The 21,602-nt window shown below is 50.4% G+C and overlaps 1 protein-coding gene across 7 annotated transcripts; it reads right to left on the bottom strand.

Moving 5' to 3' along the window:
- Window positions 1-245: 245 nt before the first annotated feature.
- Window positions 246-21,602, bottom strand: SMARCC2 (SWI/SNF related BAF chromatin remodeling complex subunit C2). 7 transcript variants are annotated; one of them, XM_070410015.1, is made up of 30 exons: window positions 21,461-21,602; window positions 19,223-19,342; window positions 18,670-18,755; window positions 18,157-18,238; window positions 17,964-18,056; window positions 17,288-17,357; window positions 16,990-17,059; window positions 15,450-15,525; window positions 15,156-15,287; window positions 14,936-15,051; window positions 14,499-14,623; window positions 12,857-12,916; window positions 12,671-12,708; window positions 12,267-12,397; window positions 11,916-11,987; window positions 9,417-9,530; window positions 8,831-8,984; window positions 8,061-8,153; window positions 7,684-7,803; window positions 7,529-7,591; window positions 6,932-7,190; window positions 6,292-6,453; window positions 5,970-6,034; window positions 5,611-5,746; window positions 5,366-5,532; window positions 4,520-4,654; window positions 2,890-3,271; window positions 2,478-2,561; window positions 2,136-2,201; window positions 246-1,615 (listed from the first exon to the last, which is right to left on the bottom strand). In XM_070410015.1, the coding sequence occupies exons 1-30, from the start codon at window positions 21,569-21,571 to the stop codon at window positions 1,539-1,541; spliced, it is 3,459 nt and encodes a 1,152-aa protein (XP_070266116.1). In that variant the 5' UTR covers window positions 21,572-21,602; the 3' UTR covers window positions 246-1,538. The 7 variants fall into 7 exon arrangements, with proteins under 7 accessions (XP_070266116.1, XP_070266117.1, XP_070266111.1 ...); XM_070410016.1 differs by having other exon boundaries at window positions 7,684-7,800; XM_070410010.1 differs by having other exon boundaries at window positions 2,136-2,561.

Here is a 21,602-nt window from a genome sequence, read left to right as displayed (position 1 = left end):
GGATGTCCTTCCAAGCCTTAAACAGCTATTTTTGGGGCAGGTGAGAGCCTCTGCCCAGCTCCTGCATCAGTGCACAGCCCTGACAGCTGAGCTGCCTGGCTGTGGGGGAGAGGCCAGCGCTGGGCCCAGTGCCTCTGGCCTAAGTGAACGCCCCAGGGAAGAACTCCAGCAGTGATGCCCCCAGCCCGACCCGCTACCTGACAGTCACAGGTCAGAGAACACAGAAGGCATCCACAAGATAAAACTGAAAGCAAATTAATTTATAAAAAAGAAAAAGAAAGAAGAAAAGAGAAAATTTACAGAAAACTTTTGAACAGAAGGAAGGTGCCAAGACGCAGAGGAGAAGAAACATGGGGACATGAGGAACGAAGGGCCTGGTGGGCGGGACGAGGGACTGGTGGGGAGCCTGGAGTCACGTTTGCCTGCACATCAAGGGTGAAGAGGGGAGAGCTGGTATGTGAGGCACTGGAATCTGGGGAGCTGAGCTGAGCTGCAAGCTGGGGGTCAGCACTAACCTAGGTTGGGCACCCCTACCCCACTGTCTGCAAATCCCAGGGAAACCCTAGCTACCAGTCAAGGTTCTGATGGTCTTGGTGGAGGAGGGAAGAGGTTATGGGAATGATCCACTGAGTCATAAGAAAGAGGTGCTTAAGTGCTTTTTGAAAATTTCAGGTTTTTAAAACTTTCCATCTTCTAGCTGCCCTCTCCATGTCTTCTAGGAGCCCACTGAGAAAGCCCAGGGAGGAAGAAGAGCCCTGAATGCCCTGTCTTCCTCTATTATCTACCACAGGAATCTCCAAAAATAGGTTTCCCCACCAAATACACATACGCTGACATCAACTACATTGGCGACTTAAAAACACAAAAACTGACATTCAGAGGGAAACGGGTCATTGGCTGAGCTGGGGTGGCCTAAAACAGCAACACTGAGGAAGCAGCAGGAGATTAGTAGGGATAAATGGGGGGGGGGGGGGGTTCTGAGTTGACTTAGTTACTACCGAGGGGCTGGAGGAGACAGGTTCTGCGCCCTATTTTATCCCCAGAGCTCTCTCCAGAATGTTAATTACCCTTTTCTAAAATGGTCACCTCCCTCCAAAAAATGTAAAAGTTGGATTTTTTTTAGTGGGTGGAGGGAGCTCCAATGCAGCTTAAAAAAAAATCTATTTCCTTTAAAAGGGCTTAATTTTTTCCATCCATAAAAAATGCAGTCGTTTTGAGGGGGTGTACCCTTTAGAAGTGATTAATTAGAACCTTGTACAAATACCTTCCCCCAGTCCTTCCTTTGAGGGCACATCCCCATCCTATCCTTCCTCCCAGACATCAGGAAGACCCTTTAAACAGAAGTCCTTGAGTAACCCGATATAAAAATGCAAGCCCCCGACAGGGGCTTTGGTGGGGGCTTTGGAGGGGCAGGAAGTGCTTTCCTTACGCAGTGATGAGCTCTCCAGCTGGGGAAGAGTCCCAGTGGTGGGGGGAGGGCTCTTCCTGGAACCTTGATCTTCATGGGGGGTGAGGGAGAGAGATGTCTGGCTGGCTCCTCACTGTGGAGGTGGCACAGGGGTGACCGTGCCTGGGCTCGGGGCTGTGGGGTCTGGAGGCAGGGGGGTGCCTGGGTCTGTGGAGAAAGGGAAGATGAATCAGCTAGGGTGAGCAGGAGAGAGGGCACCACGGACAAACAGAACTGGGCAAGGCGTGCAATGGGTGGGTAGATGAATGAGGTACCCACAATATACAACTTCCTTTCCCAACAACCTCTCCCACCTCACACTGGGAAGTGATAGACCTGAAATCATCCTCCTGCCCCCAAGGGAACTCTAAATGGGGCATCTGAGCATGATGGGGACAAGCAAAGGGGGTGCCAATCATCATGCAGTCAGGTAGCTGCCTTTCAAGTTTACAGCTGAGATGCTCTGTGCCACAGGACTCCTCCATGACCCACCAGTGAAAGGCCCCCACGTCATCCCCGAGGGGCAGCTGCCCGGCCGGGGGATGGTGAGGACAGCCAGAGAGGCCCTTCCTCCTGGATTCTAATTTCACCGGAGCGCTCAAAGAGTACCTGAGCCCTTCCCCCTTGCCCTCCTCTCCCCATGTGGACCCCTCTCCCGCACCCTTCTCCCCTCCCGGACCCTTCTCACCTGGCAGTGGGCTGGCACTGGGCAGGAGGTTGCCCTGAACAGCTGCCACAATGGCAGGGCTCTGGGCTGCGGCGGATCCGAGCCCCGGCCCGAGAGGCAAGGAAGATGGCATGGTGGTGGTCGCCGGCAGGTTAGGATGTAGAGGGTTCGCCATGGACACAGGCAGGTTAGGTGGGGGGAGAGTGCCCGGGGCGAACGGGAGATGGTGGTGATGCCCATGCAGGTTAGGAGGAGGGGGAAGGTTAATACTGATGGAGTCGGCTAGACTACCAAATGGGATGATGGATGGAGCAGGAGGAGGAGGAGGCGGCATGCCAAAAGGCAAACCCAAAGGAGCATTACCCGCCACGCCTGGGTGCCCGCTGCCTGGCACTGCCCCTGGCATCATTGAGGGAGGAGTTTGTTGGTTGGGGAACGGTGAGGGGCCTGGGAATAGAGAGAAGAGATCCAGATGATCAGAGACAGAAAATCTCACTTATCAACTCACTTTTATAGGGAGGGTAATCTAGCCACTCCTAGGTACCACCTTCCCTTTTTCTGACACTAGAATTAGTGGTAAATCCTTGGAGCAACATTCCAAAGATCTGGGTTTGGGGAAAGATCCCTGCTGCTTAGGGATATGGCAGAGGTGGGCCCAGCAGTAGAAACTGAGGCCAATTCTATCTCCAATCCTATCACGTATCCCCTCCGAGGGGACCTGGAACTCTCACCTGGATCGCTCTCGTCAGCAAGAGTTCAAGAACCCATCACTTACCATGGGGTCCAGGGGGTGGAACCCCTGGTGGGACTGCCCCAGGTTGGGGGGCTCCGGCTGGTTGTTGCTGCTGTGGCCCTGCAGTTGACCCTGTCTGCCCAATCTGTTCAGAGGGGCCCAAGCTTCCAGGAGGGACCCCACTGCTAGCAGGAGCAGGGGCCACAGAAGCCGGAGCCATCGCCAAGCCATGGACTGTGGGTGGCCCAGCAGCGCCTGTCGGTGGGATAGGCTGGGAGCCTGGGGGCAGGGCTGGAGGTGGCTGCTGCTGCTGCTGGTGCATTTGCTGGAAGTGCTGCTGCCGAGCCCTCATCTCCGCATACTTCAGCTGCTCCATGTGGAAGGCTTGCCTGTCGGCCAGGAGCTGCTGCCTCTGATACTCCAGCTGCCGGTGCCAATTGAGTACTGTCACCCGTGTTCAGGAGATCCCAGGGCAAACACCTTCCCCCTGCTTTATTTCTGACAAACCTAGCCCCTCATTCTGGTGGCTCCCCGCACAAGTCTAAATCAGTGCGTGAGCATCCCCTTCCCCTCCCCCATCTTCTGGCTGCCCACACAGCTTCTCATGGCAATGGTGTTAGTCTGGGGGCTAGCCCTTGCTGATTTCAGCTACAAAGCTTTGCACTTGTCATTAATCTGGAAAACCTTTCCAGTCCTCCTGTCAATTCATGTTTTTTTCTTCCTTAAAAATTGGCTAAAAACTCATCATTCTTAGGGAGCCATCTCAGATCAATTCACTAGCCTCTGAGCTTTTGGCCTTTATTCTGTTATCACCTCAGGACTTATATACTTGATTTGAAATCTCTTAATTTGAATTTGTCAGGTACTTTAAGCATTAACTGTTTTTTTATATCTCCATACCGTATACATTTGATGTCTCTAATTGAATTGTAAATTCTCTGAGGGCAGGGGCCCTGTATTCTCTTTCTTTCTTTTCTTTTTTAAATATATTTTTATTTATTTCAGAGAGAAAGGGAGAGGGAAGAGAGATAGAAACATCAATGATGAAAGAGAATCATTGATTGGCTGCCTCCTGAACACCCCCCAATGGGAATTGAGCCAGCAACCGAGGCATGTGCCCTTGACTAGAATTGAACCCAGGACCGTTCAGTCCACAGGTCTGAATCCACAGGTCTCTATCCAATGAGCCAAACCAGCTAGGGCTCATCTCTTTCTTTTTACAACTTCTCAAAGACAAAGTGGTCCATAGCTTATCTATCCCATCCCCTTTTCAAGTTCATCTCCTGGATCTGAAGCCTCTACCCTCTCATCATGCCTTAAATTTGTTCAACCCCTCAATATATACTTATTGAGAGTTTACTATGGGCCAAGCACTGTTCAAGGACCTGGAGATGCTGATCAAAAATTAACTAGGATCTCTGCCCCATGGAGGAGCTGACATTGTGTGGCACCTCAGCTCCGGCCTCACCTGTGGGCCACTTGTCCTTAAGTACCTGGAGCTGGCTCCCCCTGCCCTGGCTTGGGCTGTTCCACTCTTGCTTTGGAGCCCTGTCCATATCAGGCTTTCTGCTCTGCTGCTCCCCTCTCCCCGCTGCCCTGTCCTCAACTGAAGCACAACTCAGCATCAAGGTGGGGCCCCGGCTCTGCTGAACCCCTAGGGAACATTACTCACTGCTTCTCGCTCCCGGTCCATGATCGTCTCCAGTTCCTCAAAGTGCCGGAGTTTGATCTCCAGCTTTTTCATCTGGGTCTCCACTAGCAGGGCCACCAGAGATTTGATCTTCCTCTCCTCAACAGCAGCCAAGTGCTAGGGAAGGAGGGGTGGAAGGCATGTCAGTGGGAAGACCCAGTGCAAGACATTCCGGGGCAGAGAAAGGTGGCAGGTTTTAAGAAACAACTTGCTGAATTCACAGCCCAGAGAGCAAAACAGGCTTGATATTTTTAAAAGAACATGAAGAAAAATCAAGTGTGGCAAAGGATAAGACAAAAGTCAAATAATCTATATATATAAAAACCTAAGTGACCGTTTGACTATTTGACCAGTAGCTATGATGCGCAATGACCACCAGGGGCAGATGCTCAACATACAGGCATGGAAACATGGAACAGCCTGATGAATCTCAGAGGGAAGGGGGAAGAAATTAACCAAAGAGCTTATATGCCTACTAGAGGTCCGGTGCACAGATTCATGTACCGGTGGGGTCCCTCAGCCTGGCCTGCAGGGATCAGGCCGAAACTGGCAGTCTGACATCCCCCGAGAGGTCCCAGATTGTGAGAGGGCACAGGCCAGGCCGAGGGACCCCACCGGTGCACAGATCTGTGCACCGGGCCTCTAGTCAAATAATCAAAGCTTAAGAAACTTAGAACAGTGATGACCAACCCTCCCTCTTAGGATCAAAAGAAAAAGGAAATGGCCAGCATTATTCAAGGGATGAGTAAGGAAGGATTTCCTCCAGGTGAAGTGAGATCAGAGAAGGGGCATCTCCCCCTTGGGGTTTTCTGGGTCTCTGGCCCTCACCTTGGCCTTCACAGCGGCAGCGGCCAGGGCAGCAGCAGCAGCGGTGGAGAGATTGCCCTCACCGATGTCCCTCTCCACCTTGGTCTTCCTTTCCCCCTCTGACTCCACCACTTCCTTCAGCACTTCCTCCTGCCCCTCCTTTGGCTCCTTCTCCTTCTCAGGGTCAACTGGGCCGGGAACAGGGCTGTTAGTCCTCCGGCCTCCCTTCTCTCTCCTGGACTTAACCACCCTGCGGGGAGGCTCACCTATGGGGTCCCCTTCACTCTTCTCTGACTCCTTCTCACTGTCGCCTTCTTTCCCTTTCTCTTCATCTTTCTTGGGAGCCTCGCTAGTCTTCTCTTTTGCTTCTTCCTCCACAGCCCCAACTCCTTCTCGGGGTTCCTGAAGTCCCAGGGAAAGAAAAGTAGAGGATATCAGGGTGACTGGTTCTCACACAGGATCTGGACTGGGAAATGAATTCACACCTCTTACTTGGGAGGTAGTTTGGCTCCAGGAGAAGCCTAGCCACCTCCTGCCTGAGCTGGACTAAGCCAGCTCCCCATCACTATGCTGCCACCCCACCCCCAGCCCCCCAACCCCCCAGCCCAGGTCAATCCAGCTATACCTTGGGCTCCTTCTTCTCCTCTGTGGCCTGGCCCTCCGCCCGTGCCTCGTCAGTCCCGCTCTCCTCTGGGCCCGTGGGAAGAGGAAATGGGAAGTGGCTGATACAGAGTCTGTCTCTACAGCACTTTTCCCACAGCCCCCTTTCCTAGCCAAAATCTTAGTGAGAGGGTCAATAGGGAGACAGAGTCCCTAAGGTAAAGTCCTGGGGAAAATAAAACCCCCACCAATCTCCCATTTGTCTGGTGCTCTGAGGCCAACCGAGGCAGGGATGGCATAGGGAAGCCAGGTGGAAGGGGAGAAATCTGGGAACTTGTCAGCCTTACCAATCCGCTCAGGCTCATCAGAGGTGGTTCCGGCAATACCACTACTTTCCAGACCGAAGGCTGGGTCCGCCTTGCCTGTCACTTTGGCTGCTTCCTCCACTTTCCGAACATGGGCCTCCACCAAGGCTGTGGGTACCTCTTCCTTCATTTTAGAGAATTCCTCTGCAAGTTTCAGAGAGGATGAGGATGGGAGTGGGGGCAGGGAGGCAGTTCTGGCCACCCCGGTGAAATCCCATCTCTCCATCCAGACCAACATGGAGCCAGACAGGTGCCTGAGCTGATGCCAGCAGAAGACAAGGCTATTAAGGCAGCCAAACTTGAGAGGGTCTCAAGGTCTGAGTAACTAACTAGTCCTTCAAACGCAAACTAAGCCCGGCTGTTGTGGCTCAGTGGTTGAGCATCAACTTATAAACCAGGAGGCCAGGGTTCAATTCCTGGTCAGGGTACATGCCTGGTTGTGGGCTCAATCCCCAGTTGAGGGCGTAAAGGAGGCAGCCGATCAATGATTCTCTCTCATCACTGATGATTCTCTCTCTCTCTCCCTCACCTTTCCTCTCTAAAATCAATAAAAATATATTTAAACAAACAAACAAACAAAAAAAAAACGCAAACTAAGAAGGCCAGGAACCCTCCACATTACCTAGAGCCGACTTTGCAGCAGCAGAGGCGACTCGAGGATCGACGACGGAGGCCAGGAAGGCGACAGTGCTCATGACGGGGTTGCCTGACTGACTGAAAGGGATGGGCTGGTAGGCCAAGGGGCCCAGAGAGGCCTCCGAGTCCTCCAGGTACGGGTCTTCAATGGGAAGACGAAGAAAATGCAAGATGCACTCGTCCTGCGTGCGGCTTCCCACATGCTCAGACACTTTGTTCCAGTCGTCTTTGTACATTTCCAGAGCCTGGTGGTGGTGGTGGAGGAGACACAACTTCGCTTACTTGGCCACTTCCCTTGAAGATCAATTCCCCCCATCTTACTAAGGCGAGCTGGCTTCAAAGCTCTCTGTCTGTGGTATTTGTGTGCTCTGTTGGGTCCAAAAGGAACTTGCAAGTAGCACTAAGAACGGATATGGCGTTAAGGAAATGGCCCAAATCTCTGGCCTGGAGCCGTTGCCTAGGGCAGGTGCGCAGGCATCGGGAAGGAGAGAGACTGAGGGCAAGATCACGCTGCCCCGCTCACGAGTGCGCAGGCACCCGGCCACTCTGTCACGCAGGCCTCTCCTTTCCTCGCCCCAATTACCTCCAGTAGAAGCAGGGTCTCCTGCTCCGTCCACTCTCGCGTGGCACTGGCCGCAGCTTTGCTCTGCAGGGGAAAGACAGGCGGGTCAGCCAGAGGGGCCTTGACCTCTGAGGAGTGAGGGCGCTCAGGCCCTGAGTCACCCCACACTTCCATACCTTGGAGGGAACGTTCTTCTTTGTGTACATGTCTGTGCGTAGCCCAAAGTTCTGCATGTCTGTTGGTTTCTCTTTGCCTTTGTCAGGGAAGTTGAGCATTTGTTGGGAAGCAGAGGTCTGCTATTTGTGGAGGGAAAGAAAGAGGTGAGTACAAATGACCACCAGGAGCCAGGGGCAGAGAGAGAAAGAGACAGAAAGAGAGAAAGAGAGAGATAGAAACAGACAGAAGGAGCTTTCTTCCCAAAGTCAGGGACACCCCTGGGCGGGGCTTCCTCCCTCACTGCTGTAGCTCCTCTGTTCTCATCTCTCCTTCCCGGGCAGGGGCCCCCAAACAAAGGGGCAAATAAGAAGCCCAGCAGGGTCTACACCCCACCTACCAGCTCTGGCTTGCCCTTAGCGGTCTCTGGCACCAGGTCATCCAGCTCTTTGCCCTTGCGCCCAGCCTTGGTATCAGCATCAACCTGGCGGCCCTGGGGGACAGAGCTTGACGTCATGGAGGCTGGGCAGGGAACACCAGGCCAAGGCCCTAGAGGCCTCAAGACCAAGTCCTGGGTGGTCCGCAGCTCTGGGGCCTTCATGCCATTGCTCCATGTTCCCTTAGTGGTTAATTAGGTCTGCAGTTGGCATGATATCCACTTGTATTCACATATGTCTTTACAAATTTCCTTAGGAGCTGGACAATTAGGTTCTAGTTCTAGATTTAGTACTCAGTGACCTTGGGCAAGCCACATAACCTTTCTCCTCTTAATTTCTGTAATGTGTGAAATGGAAGTGGAAAAATGGAAGTGATAATAATTATGAGTCAAAAATGAAAAAATGTTGGAAACATGACAAAGCTAAAAAATTTCATGCAACTGAATTTCAAGCCATTTTTCTCTATCTGTTCCATCCCCTACATTAGTCTCTCTGCTCCTTGAGGACAAGGAACATCTCTTCTCCCTCAGCAAGTCCTTGTAATCTTAGGTGCAGAGGCTGAGAGAGGTTGCTAAACACCTGGGGCTGATTCCTGTCGCCCTGTGCATCCCACGGAAAAGGAAGAAGCCTCAAAACACTCCTGAACCATTACCCTAAAAAACCAGAAATAGAAAAGTCCAAAGAAGCCCAATTTTACTCCCCCCGCACCCGTCCCTACAGCCCCTCATCCTACCTGTGGGGTCTTGGGTTGCAGAGGCACCAGCCCTGAGGGCGTGTCCGCTAAGACATGGAAGTGAGAGGTGGGTGGAGGTCCCATTGGGGTTGGTCGACTCTCAGCATCCACCTGGTAGTTTATAAGACCCCACTGCTCTAGGAAGGCGTGGACCCTGGGAGGAGACAGAAACAGGGTCACAGGCAACCAGAAAGCTGCATGAGAGCTGAGGACAGAGGTGGCCTAAAGCTCCCTCTCCCGCCCTGTTTTCTGCTCATTCTCCTCCCTGGGAAATCTCTCCTCCCACCATGTAAATGCCAAGTCTACATCTCCAGTTAGGACTCTCTTCATATTCATCCACCTGCTCCACATCTCCTCCTGGACAGCCAGTAAAATCGAAACAGGACTTTCTCCTTTCCTCCACGCTCATGGGGTACCACTGCCATTCCCTCAGGTCACTCGCACCCCGAACCTGACCCTCCCCTTTCCCTAGAGGTGTTTCTTCCTGCTCACTCCCCTATGTTCCTTGCTGGCATCTCTGTTTTTGCCAAGAGACATCCGTGGGCAGACATCCTGACATACCCCTTCCTCTCAGCTGCAAACCCACCTCATGATGGCACAGACATCGCCCGCCAGGTTCCTGCGGCAGGCGGTAGAGGTGAGATACTCCTGGGGGTTCAGCCGGTAAGTGTCAATCATGAAGTTTCGGTAGGCCAGGTAGCTTAGGAGAGATGAACAATGAGGCAGAAAAATAAATGTCTGTTGACGGCTGAAGGGGAGGAAAAGTGATAAAGGAGCAAATAACTCCTCCTGTGTGACAAAGGCAAACAAGAGCTGACAATCTGACTCAATAAACAATGTGGGTCTACTATGTGCCCAACACCTGGGGTTCAAACACTGCTGACGTTTTCCTTGATGGTTTTTGTTTTTTTTTAATATATTTTATTGATTTCTCACAGAGAGGAAGGGAGAGGGATAGAGAGTTGGAAACATCAATGAGAGAGAAACATTGATCAGCTGCCTCCCGCATACCTCCCACTAGGGATGTGCCTGCAACCAAGGCACATGCCCTTAGTCGGAATTGAACCTGGGACCTTTCAGTCTGCAGGCCGGCGCTCTATCCACTGAGCCAAACCGGCTAGGGCTCCTTGATGGGGTTTTTAAAGTAAATTATATCCTTGGCTGTACTTGAAGGTGATTCACCCAACTTTTAAATAAGGAATCAAAAGGTAAAGAAAGGAGCCCTTATTTCCAAATGCATATGTTAGAGGGAGGTCCAAATCCATGTATCCTACTAGTCAGCAAAGAATGTTTTGAATGTGGAAAAGCTCAAATCCCAGTTCTACCATGATAGCCTCGGGCATGACACTTAAATTTTTGCCTCTCAGTTTCCCCATCTATAAAGTGGAGTGTCTGTGAAGCTTAGAAAGGTCTGTAAAGGTCTCGTACAGTTTGAAAAATGATAGCTGTTGTATAGTATAGTGTAAAGTTTGAGACCATGACCTAGACTAAAGGATTCAGATCTCGGTTTTACTACTTACTAGCTGTGTGACCTTAAGCACTAACTTAACCCCTCTATACCTCAATTTCCTAATCAGTGAACTGGAGATGATAATAACCTAATAACCTTCCCCTAAAGCTGATGTGGAGATTAAATTAACCAATGTCTGTAGGACTGTCCCTGGGAGACAGTAAGCTCTCAATAAAGGTAGGCAATTATCATCATTTACTATTTTATGCCAAAAGTGCAAAGTGTAAGTTAGGAAACATGATTTCAAATACTGCTTTGCCACCAAAAAAATAGCTTTGTGTCCTTCCTTTGCCAGTCACATCATCTTGAAAGGCCTCAAGGTTGTTAGTTTTTAATGTGGTGAGAACTATACAACTTACAAGCTTTCTTCCAGATCTAAAAATCTATGATTCTCTCTTCCTGGTGAATTTGATTTCTCTCCAGATAAAAAAAATAATTCATAAAACATAAAACTATAAAAAGAAAAAAAGGTCCTGGCTGGTTTGACTCAGTGGATAGAGCGTCAGCCTGCAGACTGAAGGGTCCCGGTTCAATTCCGGTCAAGGGCACATGCCTGGGTTGCGGGCTCGTACCCCAATAGGAGGTGTGTGGGAGGCAGCCAATCAATCATTCTCTCTCATCATTGATGTTTCTATCTCTCCCTCTCTGAAATAAATAAAAAGATATTTTAAAAAATGATAATAATAAAAATAAATAAATAAAAAGGAGTGCAAAGTGTGGAACAGTTCTAGTTTCAACCCTGAGGGCAAATCATGTTGATCACGTCACCTGGCCACTACTTCCTTTTCCCCTGGAGAGCGAGGCTTCTTCACACACACTGCTTTCCCAGAAGAGGAGAGAAGCAGACCAGGCTACAGGAAAAGTAGCATCGCAGGAAGGGAAGGGAAGACGACCCCCGAGAGGGGAGGCTGAGGAGCAGATGGGAAGCAAGCCCTGGTTCTCAGGGAACCTGGGCTCAGCACTCAGGCTCACCATCTCATCATGATATTGATCCTGGAGCATCTCTAACCAGAGAAGATTGCCAAGTCTCATCCAAAGCCAAGCAAGTTTGGCCTGAGGCAACACCTTGAAGGAGACGAAGACTTCTGAGCCCCAAGCCCGCACTTGACCTAACACTTCTCTCCAGAAAGCCCTCTCCATCCCTTAATTCACAGACGTGGGTCTTAATAGTTTTCCCTCTCGTTTATCTATCAAAACCTACCCTTAGGGACCAGCCTGGTAACAGCCACTGACAGTTTAGTCAAAGCTATTCTAGGGAGATTTGCATTTTGGACAACATCAGTAATTGTGGATTGAAAGAGTCTGTACCCTGTTAAAAGAAATGGATTTGGAGCAGGTAGTTGTTTTGTACAGAAGAGCAGGCTGATATGGCCACTGGGCAAATCCTAGAGAGCGCGTTGCGTGGTCACAGTGCTGGGCTGGGGCTCCCTGGGGGCAGTGATCACGTATTGGTAAGCCTTGCTTGTGCTCATGGAAGAACTCAAGAAATGTTTGCTAAACAGGATGTTGCTGGATCAGGAAGAGTGAATGGGGACAGGAAGAGAGAAAGAGATCCATGAACCGAGATGTCCTTACATTTCTGGAGTCTTGGACTTGTTCTTGCCGTTGAAGAACTCAGGGAGAGCCCGCCGCTCAATGGCATGAACACTGCAAGAGAAGCCAGTGCATTCAGAAGGCACTAGTGGAGAGATGGGAGCCCCAAAGAGAGGAAAAGCCTAGAAGGTGAGGCAGGCAAACAGCTGGAGACAGCAGGAAGGAGTCAGATGCTTGGGGAGAACTTCCTCCCAGGGCTCCCCTAGAATGGAAGTGTGCCCCAGTCTAGCTGACTGAGGAAGAAATAACTTATTTAGCGGCAGGAGAAGGAACAACATGTTGACCCAAGGAGGCAGGGAGAAAAGGGTGTAGTGAGAAGCTGGAGAACAATACCTATTATAATCGAACCAGGCTGCATAGCTGGGGATGATGATGTGGTGGGTCTGCTCAGTCACATTGTCCTCATGCAGGTCCGGGTTCTTGGTCTGCTCCCCCTTGTTCCCCGTACTGTTTTCATCCTCATCCTATGAACACGGAGGCTGCTGGACACTCAGCATTCTCATCTTGCCCCTAGCAACCCCCTGCTTCTGCCGCACCCCAGGAATGTGGGCACTAAAGATGGGTGTGGGAGTGAACAGTAATGGGCCCCAGGACTGGAAAAGGGTCAGTTTTGAGCAATAGGTAGAATTAGTTTATGGGGGGAAATGTCCGGGCAGGGAAAGTTCTGGGCAGAGGGAACTTTATAATCACAAATCAGAATCACATAGAGAGGTAGGGCCCCTCTAAACTGGCTCCACCTTGCCCGTGGTCTCCATGCTTTCATCCTCCTGTTCATCTGAAAGAGAGAGACAGCAAGATAGAAGGCTGAAGCCTCCAGAGGGGCCGAGAAGAGTCCTATTTCTGAAAAGCCCCGGCAGGCTGGGGAAGTGACAGCTGGCCTCCCCAATCGGGCTGACTGCCCTCCCCGAGGCTCCCCGTCTTACCCAAGTCAGTCATGGTGCCTCCTTTGACCGGGGCTGACTCCGAGTCCTTCTTAGTGTTGACTGTAGGAAGAGAGTCATTTTTTCAGACAGGCTTTGCCTAAACCAGGCCCTTACCTCTCTGCTGCTAAGTTCTAAAGATCTCACTTTCTCCAAAAACTTTCTCCTGATCACAAAATGTAGTGACTTCCTTCAGTCACAATCAGTCTAGGTTTTGAAACTCACTTGCCATTTTGCCCTCTTCCCAACCAAAAATTCATTTAGCATTTTTCTATAGAGAAGCATTTTCTACTCAATGGATATTTATATATCAATTGTCTTTCAGGCCCTTATATCCACCTGTGTCTTTTTTTAAAAAAAATAAAAATGTCTTTATTGATTTTAGAGAGAGAGAGATGGGAAGGGAGAGGGAGAGAGAAACATCCATGTGAGAGCACAAAATCAACTGGCCGCCTTCCGCACACCCCCTACTGGGGATCAAGCCCCCAGTCCAGGCATGTGCCCCGACAAGGAACTGAACTGGTGACCTCTCACTGCATGAGACAACACTCAACCAACTGAGCCACAACCGCCAGGGCTGTAAGTTCTTAATAAAGTGAGACAGAGCCTGACCAAATCACTCTATAGAGAAGTGGTTGGATCTTAAATATTATTTTTTCTTTTTCCTTGCCTTTTTTTTTTTTTTTTTAAATCTTTATTGTTGAAACTATTACATATAGCCCCCCTTTTCCTCCAGTTGACTTCTTCCAGCCCACCCCTGCCCCCCACCCCAGGCCTTCATCACCCTATTGTCTGTGTCCATGGGTTTTGCATAAATCCATTCAAGTTCTTTGGTTGCTCTCTTCCCACCCACCCACCCTCTCCCAGATCTTAAATATTTTTAAAAGCAGAGGACACTTTCCCCAGCTGAATTCATACACGAAAGCTCAGGAGGAGAGCTGCTCGGATCGACTAGGGGGTGGGAGCCAGAACTCCTCTCAGTGGCCCTCTTTACTCCACTCCTGAACTGTATTTGGGACTAGTCTCTAGAGCACAGATTATAACCAGTGCTGAAGAGCAGTGGTCTCCAAATGAGGTTCTCACACAGGATGCACAAGATGGTCCACTAGACTACAGCCAGAGAATATCAGAACCTCTCTTTATATTTGTCTTTTAATCTTATCCTTTACATTTTCCCATTCTTAGATAATGTTTGCATGTGTTTTATAATGTTCTAAAAGGAGTGGTGTAACAGTTCATGTATGTAATTTGTGCTCAAATGTATTTTAGAGGTAGGGCCCCTCTAAACTGGCTCCACCTTGGTTAAGGCGTTGACCCAATATGCCAAGGTTGTGGGTTCGATCCCTGGTCAGGACACATAGAAATCAAACAATGAATGCATAAATAAGTGGAAAAATAAATTGATGTGTCTCCCTCTCTAAAATCGATCAATCGAAAAACAAAAAAATGGAATATGGAGACAACTACTGTCGAGCACAAAGCACAGTCCACAACTCACTAGTAGTTGTGGGTGTGAAGTTAGAGGGTGGTCCATGGTGTTGGAAAGAACCTCTAGACTTGGAACTGGGCCTAGGAAGTCAGCCACTCAGGGTTTGAAAGAGTAGGGGCAGGGCAGGCAGGCCCAGAAGCTAGGCCCAGCCCATACCTGTTTTGGGCAATGTCACCTCTTCTACGTTGGGGACTGGTGAGGGCTCATCCATGTCCTTTGTTAGGTCTTCTTGCTCCTCTTCTCTGTGGCCACGCTTGGACTTGGTGTAAGGTGTTGAGGGACTGGGAAGGAAAGGGAGTGAAAGAGAACCTAGTCATCCTTGGATAAGGAGTCCCTGGAAGTTCAAGTTCAAGGGACAGGAAGCAAGGGAGAACCCCAAGGGGCAGAACTGAGCAAAAACAGAAACCAATCACCTCAGAATACTGGGAAGTGGCCAAGGCTTTCATTTGGAGATAAAGCTCTCTTTGAGTTTACGAGTGGCTGGGACTAGAACTAACAACTAGGCAGCTAAAGATGAGTAGGTCTGGGGTCGGTGTTCATGGGAAGGTTTGGAGAGATCACTGACGGTGGGGGCAGGCTAGGGGCTGGCATACCCTTTCTTAGCATTTTTCTTCTTAGCTTCTGGGGTTGGTGAAGGAGAGGGGGAGCGCTTCCTCTTCTTATAGTTCCCCCCCTTCTTGTCCCGTCGATCTGAATCTGGGCTGTTTACCTGCAGGTTGGGGAATTGGGACAAATGTCAGTCAATAATCTCCAGTGAAGACTTATTCCAAAACTTATGCTAATGGCTCCAAGAAGAAAGAAGAGGAATTTCACCTCATCTGTCAGTGTCTTGGCTGAAATCTTCTTTCGGCGGGAGACAGGGTTTTTGTCATCATTTACTTCGTAGTCTTCCTCATTCATCCATTCATTGAAGGTGTCTGTGTCCAGGATCCACTTCGCATGAACCTAAGTACAGAGGAGACTGCGCTGAAGAGCTGCCTGGAAGCCAGAGCTCTGCCAGGGGCCCTTGACAGAAAGCTCACAAGCACCCATCTGCTGCTTCCTCTACAGAGAGGCCTGGTCCTGGCACCGTTTTTCTGGGGGCAGCGCAGGAACTGAGCAGCTCACCTTCCGAGGCTTCTCGGGAGTCGGAGCATCTTCCACAGACGCTTCAATTTCACTGGCTGGGATCCACGTGTCGTAACTGCCATGGGAAATTCACCGTGAAGCAGAGAATCAGTAAAATGGAGTTGTGGAAAAGACAAGTGGAAATCTTTTACCTTTTCCATGTATAAAAAGCACTGTGTTGTTGGGTTATTATTTTGGTATAATTATTTCCCCAGTTAATATTGGGATCCTTTCATTATAAAGTAATAAAAACAATTACAAAATATTCCAAAAATAAAAAAGGATTACCCTAACAAAACTACTTGTGATATTCAGTATATGGCTTTTCCCAGTAACTTTTTAAAATATATATATTTTTATTGATTTCAGAGTGGAAGGAAGAGGGAGAGAGAATCACCGATGAGCTGCCTCCTGCATGGGAGAGGGGAGGAGGCGAGCCCGACCTGGGCATGTGTCCTGACCAGGAACGGAACCGTGATCTCTTGGTTCATAGGTTGATGGTCAACCACTGAGCCATGCCAGCTAGGCCAGTAACTTTTTTCAGTATAATTTTGTCTTAACATAATTCAATGATACTGGAGTTATTTTATATCCTACTTTTTGCAGTTAATATTCATTTAACAAATTATCCATGTTATTCCTATAAATTTAAAGGCTGCATAGCCCTGCCAGTGTGGCTCGGTGGTTGAGTGTCCACCCATGAACCAGGAGGTCCCTGGTTCGATTCCCAATCAGGGCACATGCTCGGGTTTCGGGCTCAGTTCCCAGTGGGGGGTGTGCAGGAGGCAGCCAATTCATGATGTCTCTCTCATTGATGTTTCTTTTTTTTTTTCTTTTTTTAAAAAAATATATTTTATTGATTTCCTTACAGAGCAGAAGGGAGAGGGATAGAGAGTTAGAAACATCGATCAGCTGCCTCCTGCACACCCCGCACTGGGGATGTGCCCGCAACCAAGGTACATGCCCTTGACCGGATTCGAATCTGAGACCCTTGAGTCTGCAGGCCAACGCTCTATCCACTGAGCCAAACTGGTCAGGGCTCTCATTGATGTTTCTATCTCTATATCCCTCTCCCTTCCTCTCTCTAAAAATCAATAAAAACATATTTAAAAATAAATAAAGGCTATAAAATAGCCCACTAAATAGACATGTAAATTGGCTGAAACATTTCCCCACCATTAAACATTTAGATTGTTTCTAATATTTACTTATCAAAAATTATCCTGGAATAACGATTTTGCATGTAAAGCCCCAATTCTTTTAGCCTAAACCTGGTCCAATAAATACCAACCTCCCCCAAGATAGGGGATTCACATAATAGGAGAGAGGAGAACAAATTAACAAACCTAAAAAACAACAACAAACTAACAAACAAAATAACCCCAAAAGATAATAAAGTGAAGAAAAAACCCCATACACACACACACACACACACACACACACACACACATCTCCAAATCACTCCTTGTTGCTTTGCTAGATGTCCTAGCACCTCCCAGCCTGGCTCTGGTACTTACACCTGTCCCCAACCCATCCTCACCTGTCAGGGTAATAGCCCCAGTGCAGAAGAACCTGCTTGTCCCGCTTCATGACTGGTCGCACCCATTCCTCTGGGGATAGAGACAGAGCAGGGAGAGAGATAAGCTAATGGGGTACAAAAAAAGTAACTCTGTATATAACTCCTGTTGCAGCAGAGGACCTGTGAATAGGAATGTAAGACGGTAGGATAATTTAGGGTTGAAAGGAGAGAGCAGCCCAGGCACCGCATGGGATCTGAGCAGTCCTCCACCTCCTAGTCCAAGCCATTCACTGAGGTGCCCAGGAAAGCCAGGTCTCACCTTCTTCCAGGTTCCCTGGGACAGGATACACAACATGGGATGCACTGTTCCTATCCTCAGTGACCGTTCCCTGGATGGCACAAAAAAGGAGGTAAATATACCCCCCTCTAAATCACTCATCAGTATAAATAAGCCAAAATAAGACTTAACCACAAATCTGCCTTCCTAATCATATTTTGCTCAGAATGGTATTAAAGTGAGTTGCCCTCTCTACTAAGCACACACTAGCTGAATGGCGGAGGAAAATAGATTGTGCTAATAATGAAGAAAAGTCAAAGAATTAAAAACTGCTCAGATAATCTGAGTAAATAATCCACACATGGGAAATGTAAAGTTGACTGTGTGTCTTTAGCAATGACATCTGCTTCCTATGCTAGAGTTCCAAAGAGCAAAGATTTCATTTCTCTGACCTCAGGCAATACCAAGTTCATTGGAAGTAAAAGCTTTTCCCCCAGACTAAGAGTCTCTAGGAACAGTGACTCAAACCTGTCAAGACTGGAAAATGGGAGGAGCAGACATAGAAAGAATGGCCCAAGGCTTCAAGTCTAGTCATTTCCCAAGTAGGCAGAGGCACCTCTGCAGCAGAACACATGGCCCCTCAGGGCTATCTATTGAACGGAAACATCAGGAAAAGGGTCGAGGACTTTCCAAAACCTCTCCTGACCCACCCACTCACCTGGTGTCTCTTGATAATGTCCTTTAATTTTCCTAGCAGTTTGGGTTCAATTTCGGGGCACAGGAAAATGTTTGGTCGAGACAGGCAATTATTCTGTGGGGAGAAGAAGTAGATGGAGTGAGATTATGGAGAGGGTGTTTTGGATTCCTGCTGAGGGAAGGGAGGTGAAAGGGGGCAGGTTCCTGACCAGTACCTGCACCAAGGACTTCTCGATGGTCATGAACATTTCCACGTTGCGGTCCATGCGTGATGGGTTCTGGAAGTCGTAACGCCGCCTATGAAGAGGCAATAATCCAGTGAGTGATATAGTTGAGTTCGAGGGATCAGGTTAGGGTATGTGACTATTTAACCTGGGAAACTAGAAGGCAATCCCATTCACGACTATTGTCAAAACTGCCTAGAATCTGGGGTTTACTGATCTCAACTCACTCTATACTGAGTCCAAAGGACAAAGTAAAGTTTGAGATGCCAACCTAAGAATCCCTTTTCCTCTGCAATACACATACTGACACACACACATACTTACACAGTCTTGGAGACTATTTTGGTTCTGACTCCCAGCCCTTTTTCTGACCTAGCAAGTCAGGCCTACTGACCTAACAAAGAGACCCATAAAAATGTCTACTTAAGCTCTGCCACCCCAGAAAGACCCCGAGGAAAATCCCTCTAAACTACATATAAAAAGTATCAAGAGAGGGCATCTCACCATCCCTGGTCACTCTTGAATTTGTAGGCAGCTGCAAGTATGTGGCACAGGGAGCCTCCTGCTTTGAAATCTAGGAAACATTTGATCTACAAAATTGAGACGGGGAAAAAGTATGTAAGAGTCACATCCTAAATTCTCTTATTACTTAATCCTCTCACAAAATCCCATGCTAAAGTGATCTCCCTCTCAACCTGGAATTCTTTAACCCCTGTGCCATTGTATCATGTAGCCTAGAAGAGGGGAGAGAAAGAAACGAAAATTCACAAAGCCCCCACTTTGAGCCAGGATTTGAACACAAGCCCGTGCAAATCCATGCCATGAGAGTTCCATGCACCGGGCTCACACACTCTGAAATAACCTGCTGCACAAAGTATTACTGAGACAAAGGGATTGGTAAACTGGGGACTAGGCCAAGGCATCGATGTCCTGGCCAGGGATAGGGATGGTAAAAAATTACCCAAATTTCAAAAATCATGAAATTTACAACCCCCCCTAAAAACAAAACAACGCTTTCTCTAGTTTTGAGGATTCACCCCGTGGCTTTTGCACTCACCGGCAGTTTAGTGAGCGGTGCATTGCTGACATGTTTGCCAAAAACTTCTTCCTGAAATTGTAGCAACTGTACAACCAGGCTAGACAGGGACTTGTTGGTGGGTGGTTCAGCTTGTATATACTGGGGAAATAGAGGGAAAGAAAAGAAAAATAGACCCCAGGTAAATTGTCCACCACTTCCCTATTTCTTCCCCAGGAGCTCTGGAAACATCTGGGGCAGAGAAAATTGTGTCTTCTTCCCCGACATGTCTAGTTTCTATAAAGAAAATGGCAGAAGGGAGACAGACCCTCGACGTGCCTCACCAGGAAGTTGCAATTGTGCTGCCCCCAGCCCAGGTACACCCTGACATTGGATCTCTACCCTGAGGGCTGTAAAAGTCTGAAGGTTCCTTGAGTTCAGGCCAGGGAAGCAATACCTTTGAGGCTCTAAGTGAGACAACAGTGTATTTCTTGGGGTAACTTTGTGGAAGGCCAAGCTTCGCCATTATCATGTGGCTTAAGAAAGGTGCAAGGAAGTGAGGTAGGGCAAACAGACCGAGAGGGCAAGCATGGGGGCAAGCATGGGCAAACAGAGCCAGCTCGTGCGTTCTGCTTCTGCGAGGGACAGGGCACAGATGCACAGATGTCTTCGCAGGCCCTCCGAGATGGGAAGGACCAGCTACCCTAGTGGGAAAGAGCAAGACTGCACCTGTCTTTTCTGAGGAAACCTTAGCTGAGACAAGTAACCCTGGGCATTCTTTTTTTAACAACATATTTTATTGATTTTTTACAGAGAGGAAGGGAGAGGGATAGAGTTTGAAACATCGATGAGAAAGAAACATCCATCAGCCGCCTCCTGAGACACCCCCCACTGGGGATGTGCCCGCAACCCAGGTACATGCCCTTGACCGGAATCGAACCCTCCCGGGACGCCCTCAGTCCGCAGGCCGAGGCTCTATCCACTGAGCCACACCGGTCAGGGCGCCCTGGGCATTCTTAAACATTCCCATGCTATGCAACTAGCATCCTCGCCTTCTGTTCTAATTTAAAACTGAGCCAGCAGGCAACTTTCTCTTTACCTTTTGACCCCTGTGTGCTCACCCTAATCACAGAGCGGAGCCTCCTCCTCAGCGGGAGGTGTAAAGAGATCCCTGAAGGGAAAGGTAAGTGACAAAGAGCTAAGAGCTGCAAAGCCCAGCCATGTCGCGGGCCGCCCATCTCCGCAGGGCTCGGGACTAAGCCCCTGGATTGATCTCCCTTCAAAAGGTCAAACAGAAGCCTGGGAACCCGAGCCCCGGGCGGGCGGAGGCGCAGACAAGGCAGAGGCCCGCGCTGCTGGTCGGGACCCTGCACCCAGAGCCCGAGCAGGGCAGCTCAGGACCAGGACCAGGACCAGGACCAGGACCAGGACCAGGACCAGGGGGGCGTCCTCCTAGCCGCTCATCCCATCGGACAGGCTGCGGGGCTGGGCAGGAGGCACCGGGCGGAAGGGCGGCCGCCGAGACCCCGCTCCGGGAGCAGAGAGCAGGCCGGCGGCTGTCTCCGGAGCAAACCCGCATGTTTAGATGTTGCTTTCAACCAGGCCCACAGACAAAGACAAGCCCGGGAGGAGGTGCAGCGGGAGGCAGGTGAGGCTCCTTCCACCCTTTGTTCGGCACCTATCCTCTCCGGTTGGGGTGGGGGGCCAGGACAGAAAGCGTGGCCTAGATCTGAACCCCAAGCCCAGGCCGTGCAGGCCCGGCGGCGGGCGGCTTCATTGTGGAGCCGAGGAACGGGGGGAAGGAGCCGCTGCCCAGGAGCCGACCGGGGCTCCCGAGGTCCTGCGGCCCCTGGGGGCGGGGGGGCGGGCAGACAGGTGACCGCCAGGTGGGGGCCTGTTCCGGCTGATGGAGCCCCGAGGGCCTGCGCCCTGGCTGTCTGCCTCCTGCTTCTACCGAACACAAAGCGCCGGGAGGCCTCGGCGGCCGGTCCCCGGTCCGCGGGGAGCTCCGGCGCGCGCCGTGGCGGGGGACCCCCGCCGTGTCTCCCGGAAAAGAGGAGGGTGGGCTGCTGGCACCGGGGCCGCGGGCAGAGGACGCCGCCGGGGAGGCGGGGGCTGGAATCCGAGGCCGCAGCGGGGCGGGCGGCGGCGGGGGGCGCGGGCCGGAGGGGGCGCGGGGGCGGCACCGGGGCCCGCGGCCGCCGAGGGGGCCGGAGCCCGGGCGCGGCGGGGCCCGGTCCCTTTGTCCCGCCCCCGGGCCGCGCGGCCCGGCCCGCGTACCTTCTTGTAGTTCTTGCCGAGCCAGAGCCGCACGTTGTCGAACTGGGTCACCGTGTCCGCGGCCTCGTAGTACTTCACGTTGGGGCCGCCGTCCTTCTTCCGCACCGCCATCTTCTCGGGCTCGGGCCCGCCGCCGCCGCCC

The sequence above is a fragment of the Myotis yumanensis genome, unplaced genomic scaffold (assembly GCF_028538775.1).
Source record: "Myotis yumanensis isolate MYYU_CA2020_CCGP unplaced genomic scaffold, mMyoYum1.0.hap1 SCAF_3, whole genome shotgun sequence".
NCBI lineage: Eukaryota > Metazoa > Chordata > Mammalia > Chiroptera > Vespertilionidae > Myotis > Myotis yumanensis.
Note: the sequence above shows the minus strand (reverse complement) of the source record. Positions and strands in the feature narration are given on the sequence as shown.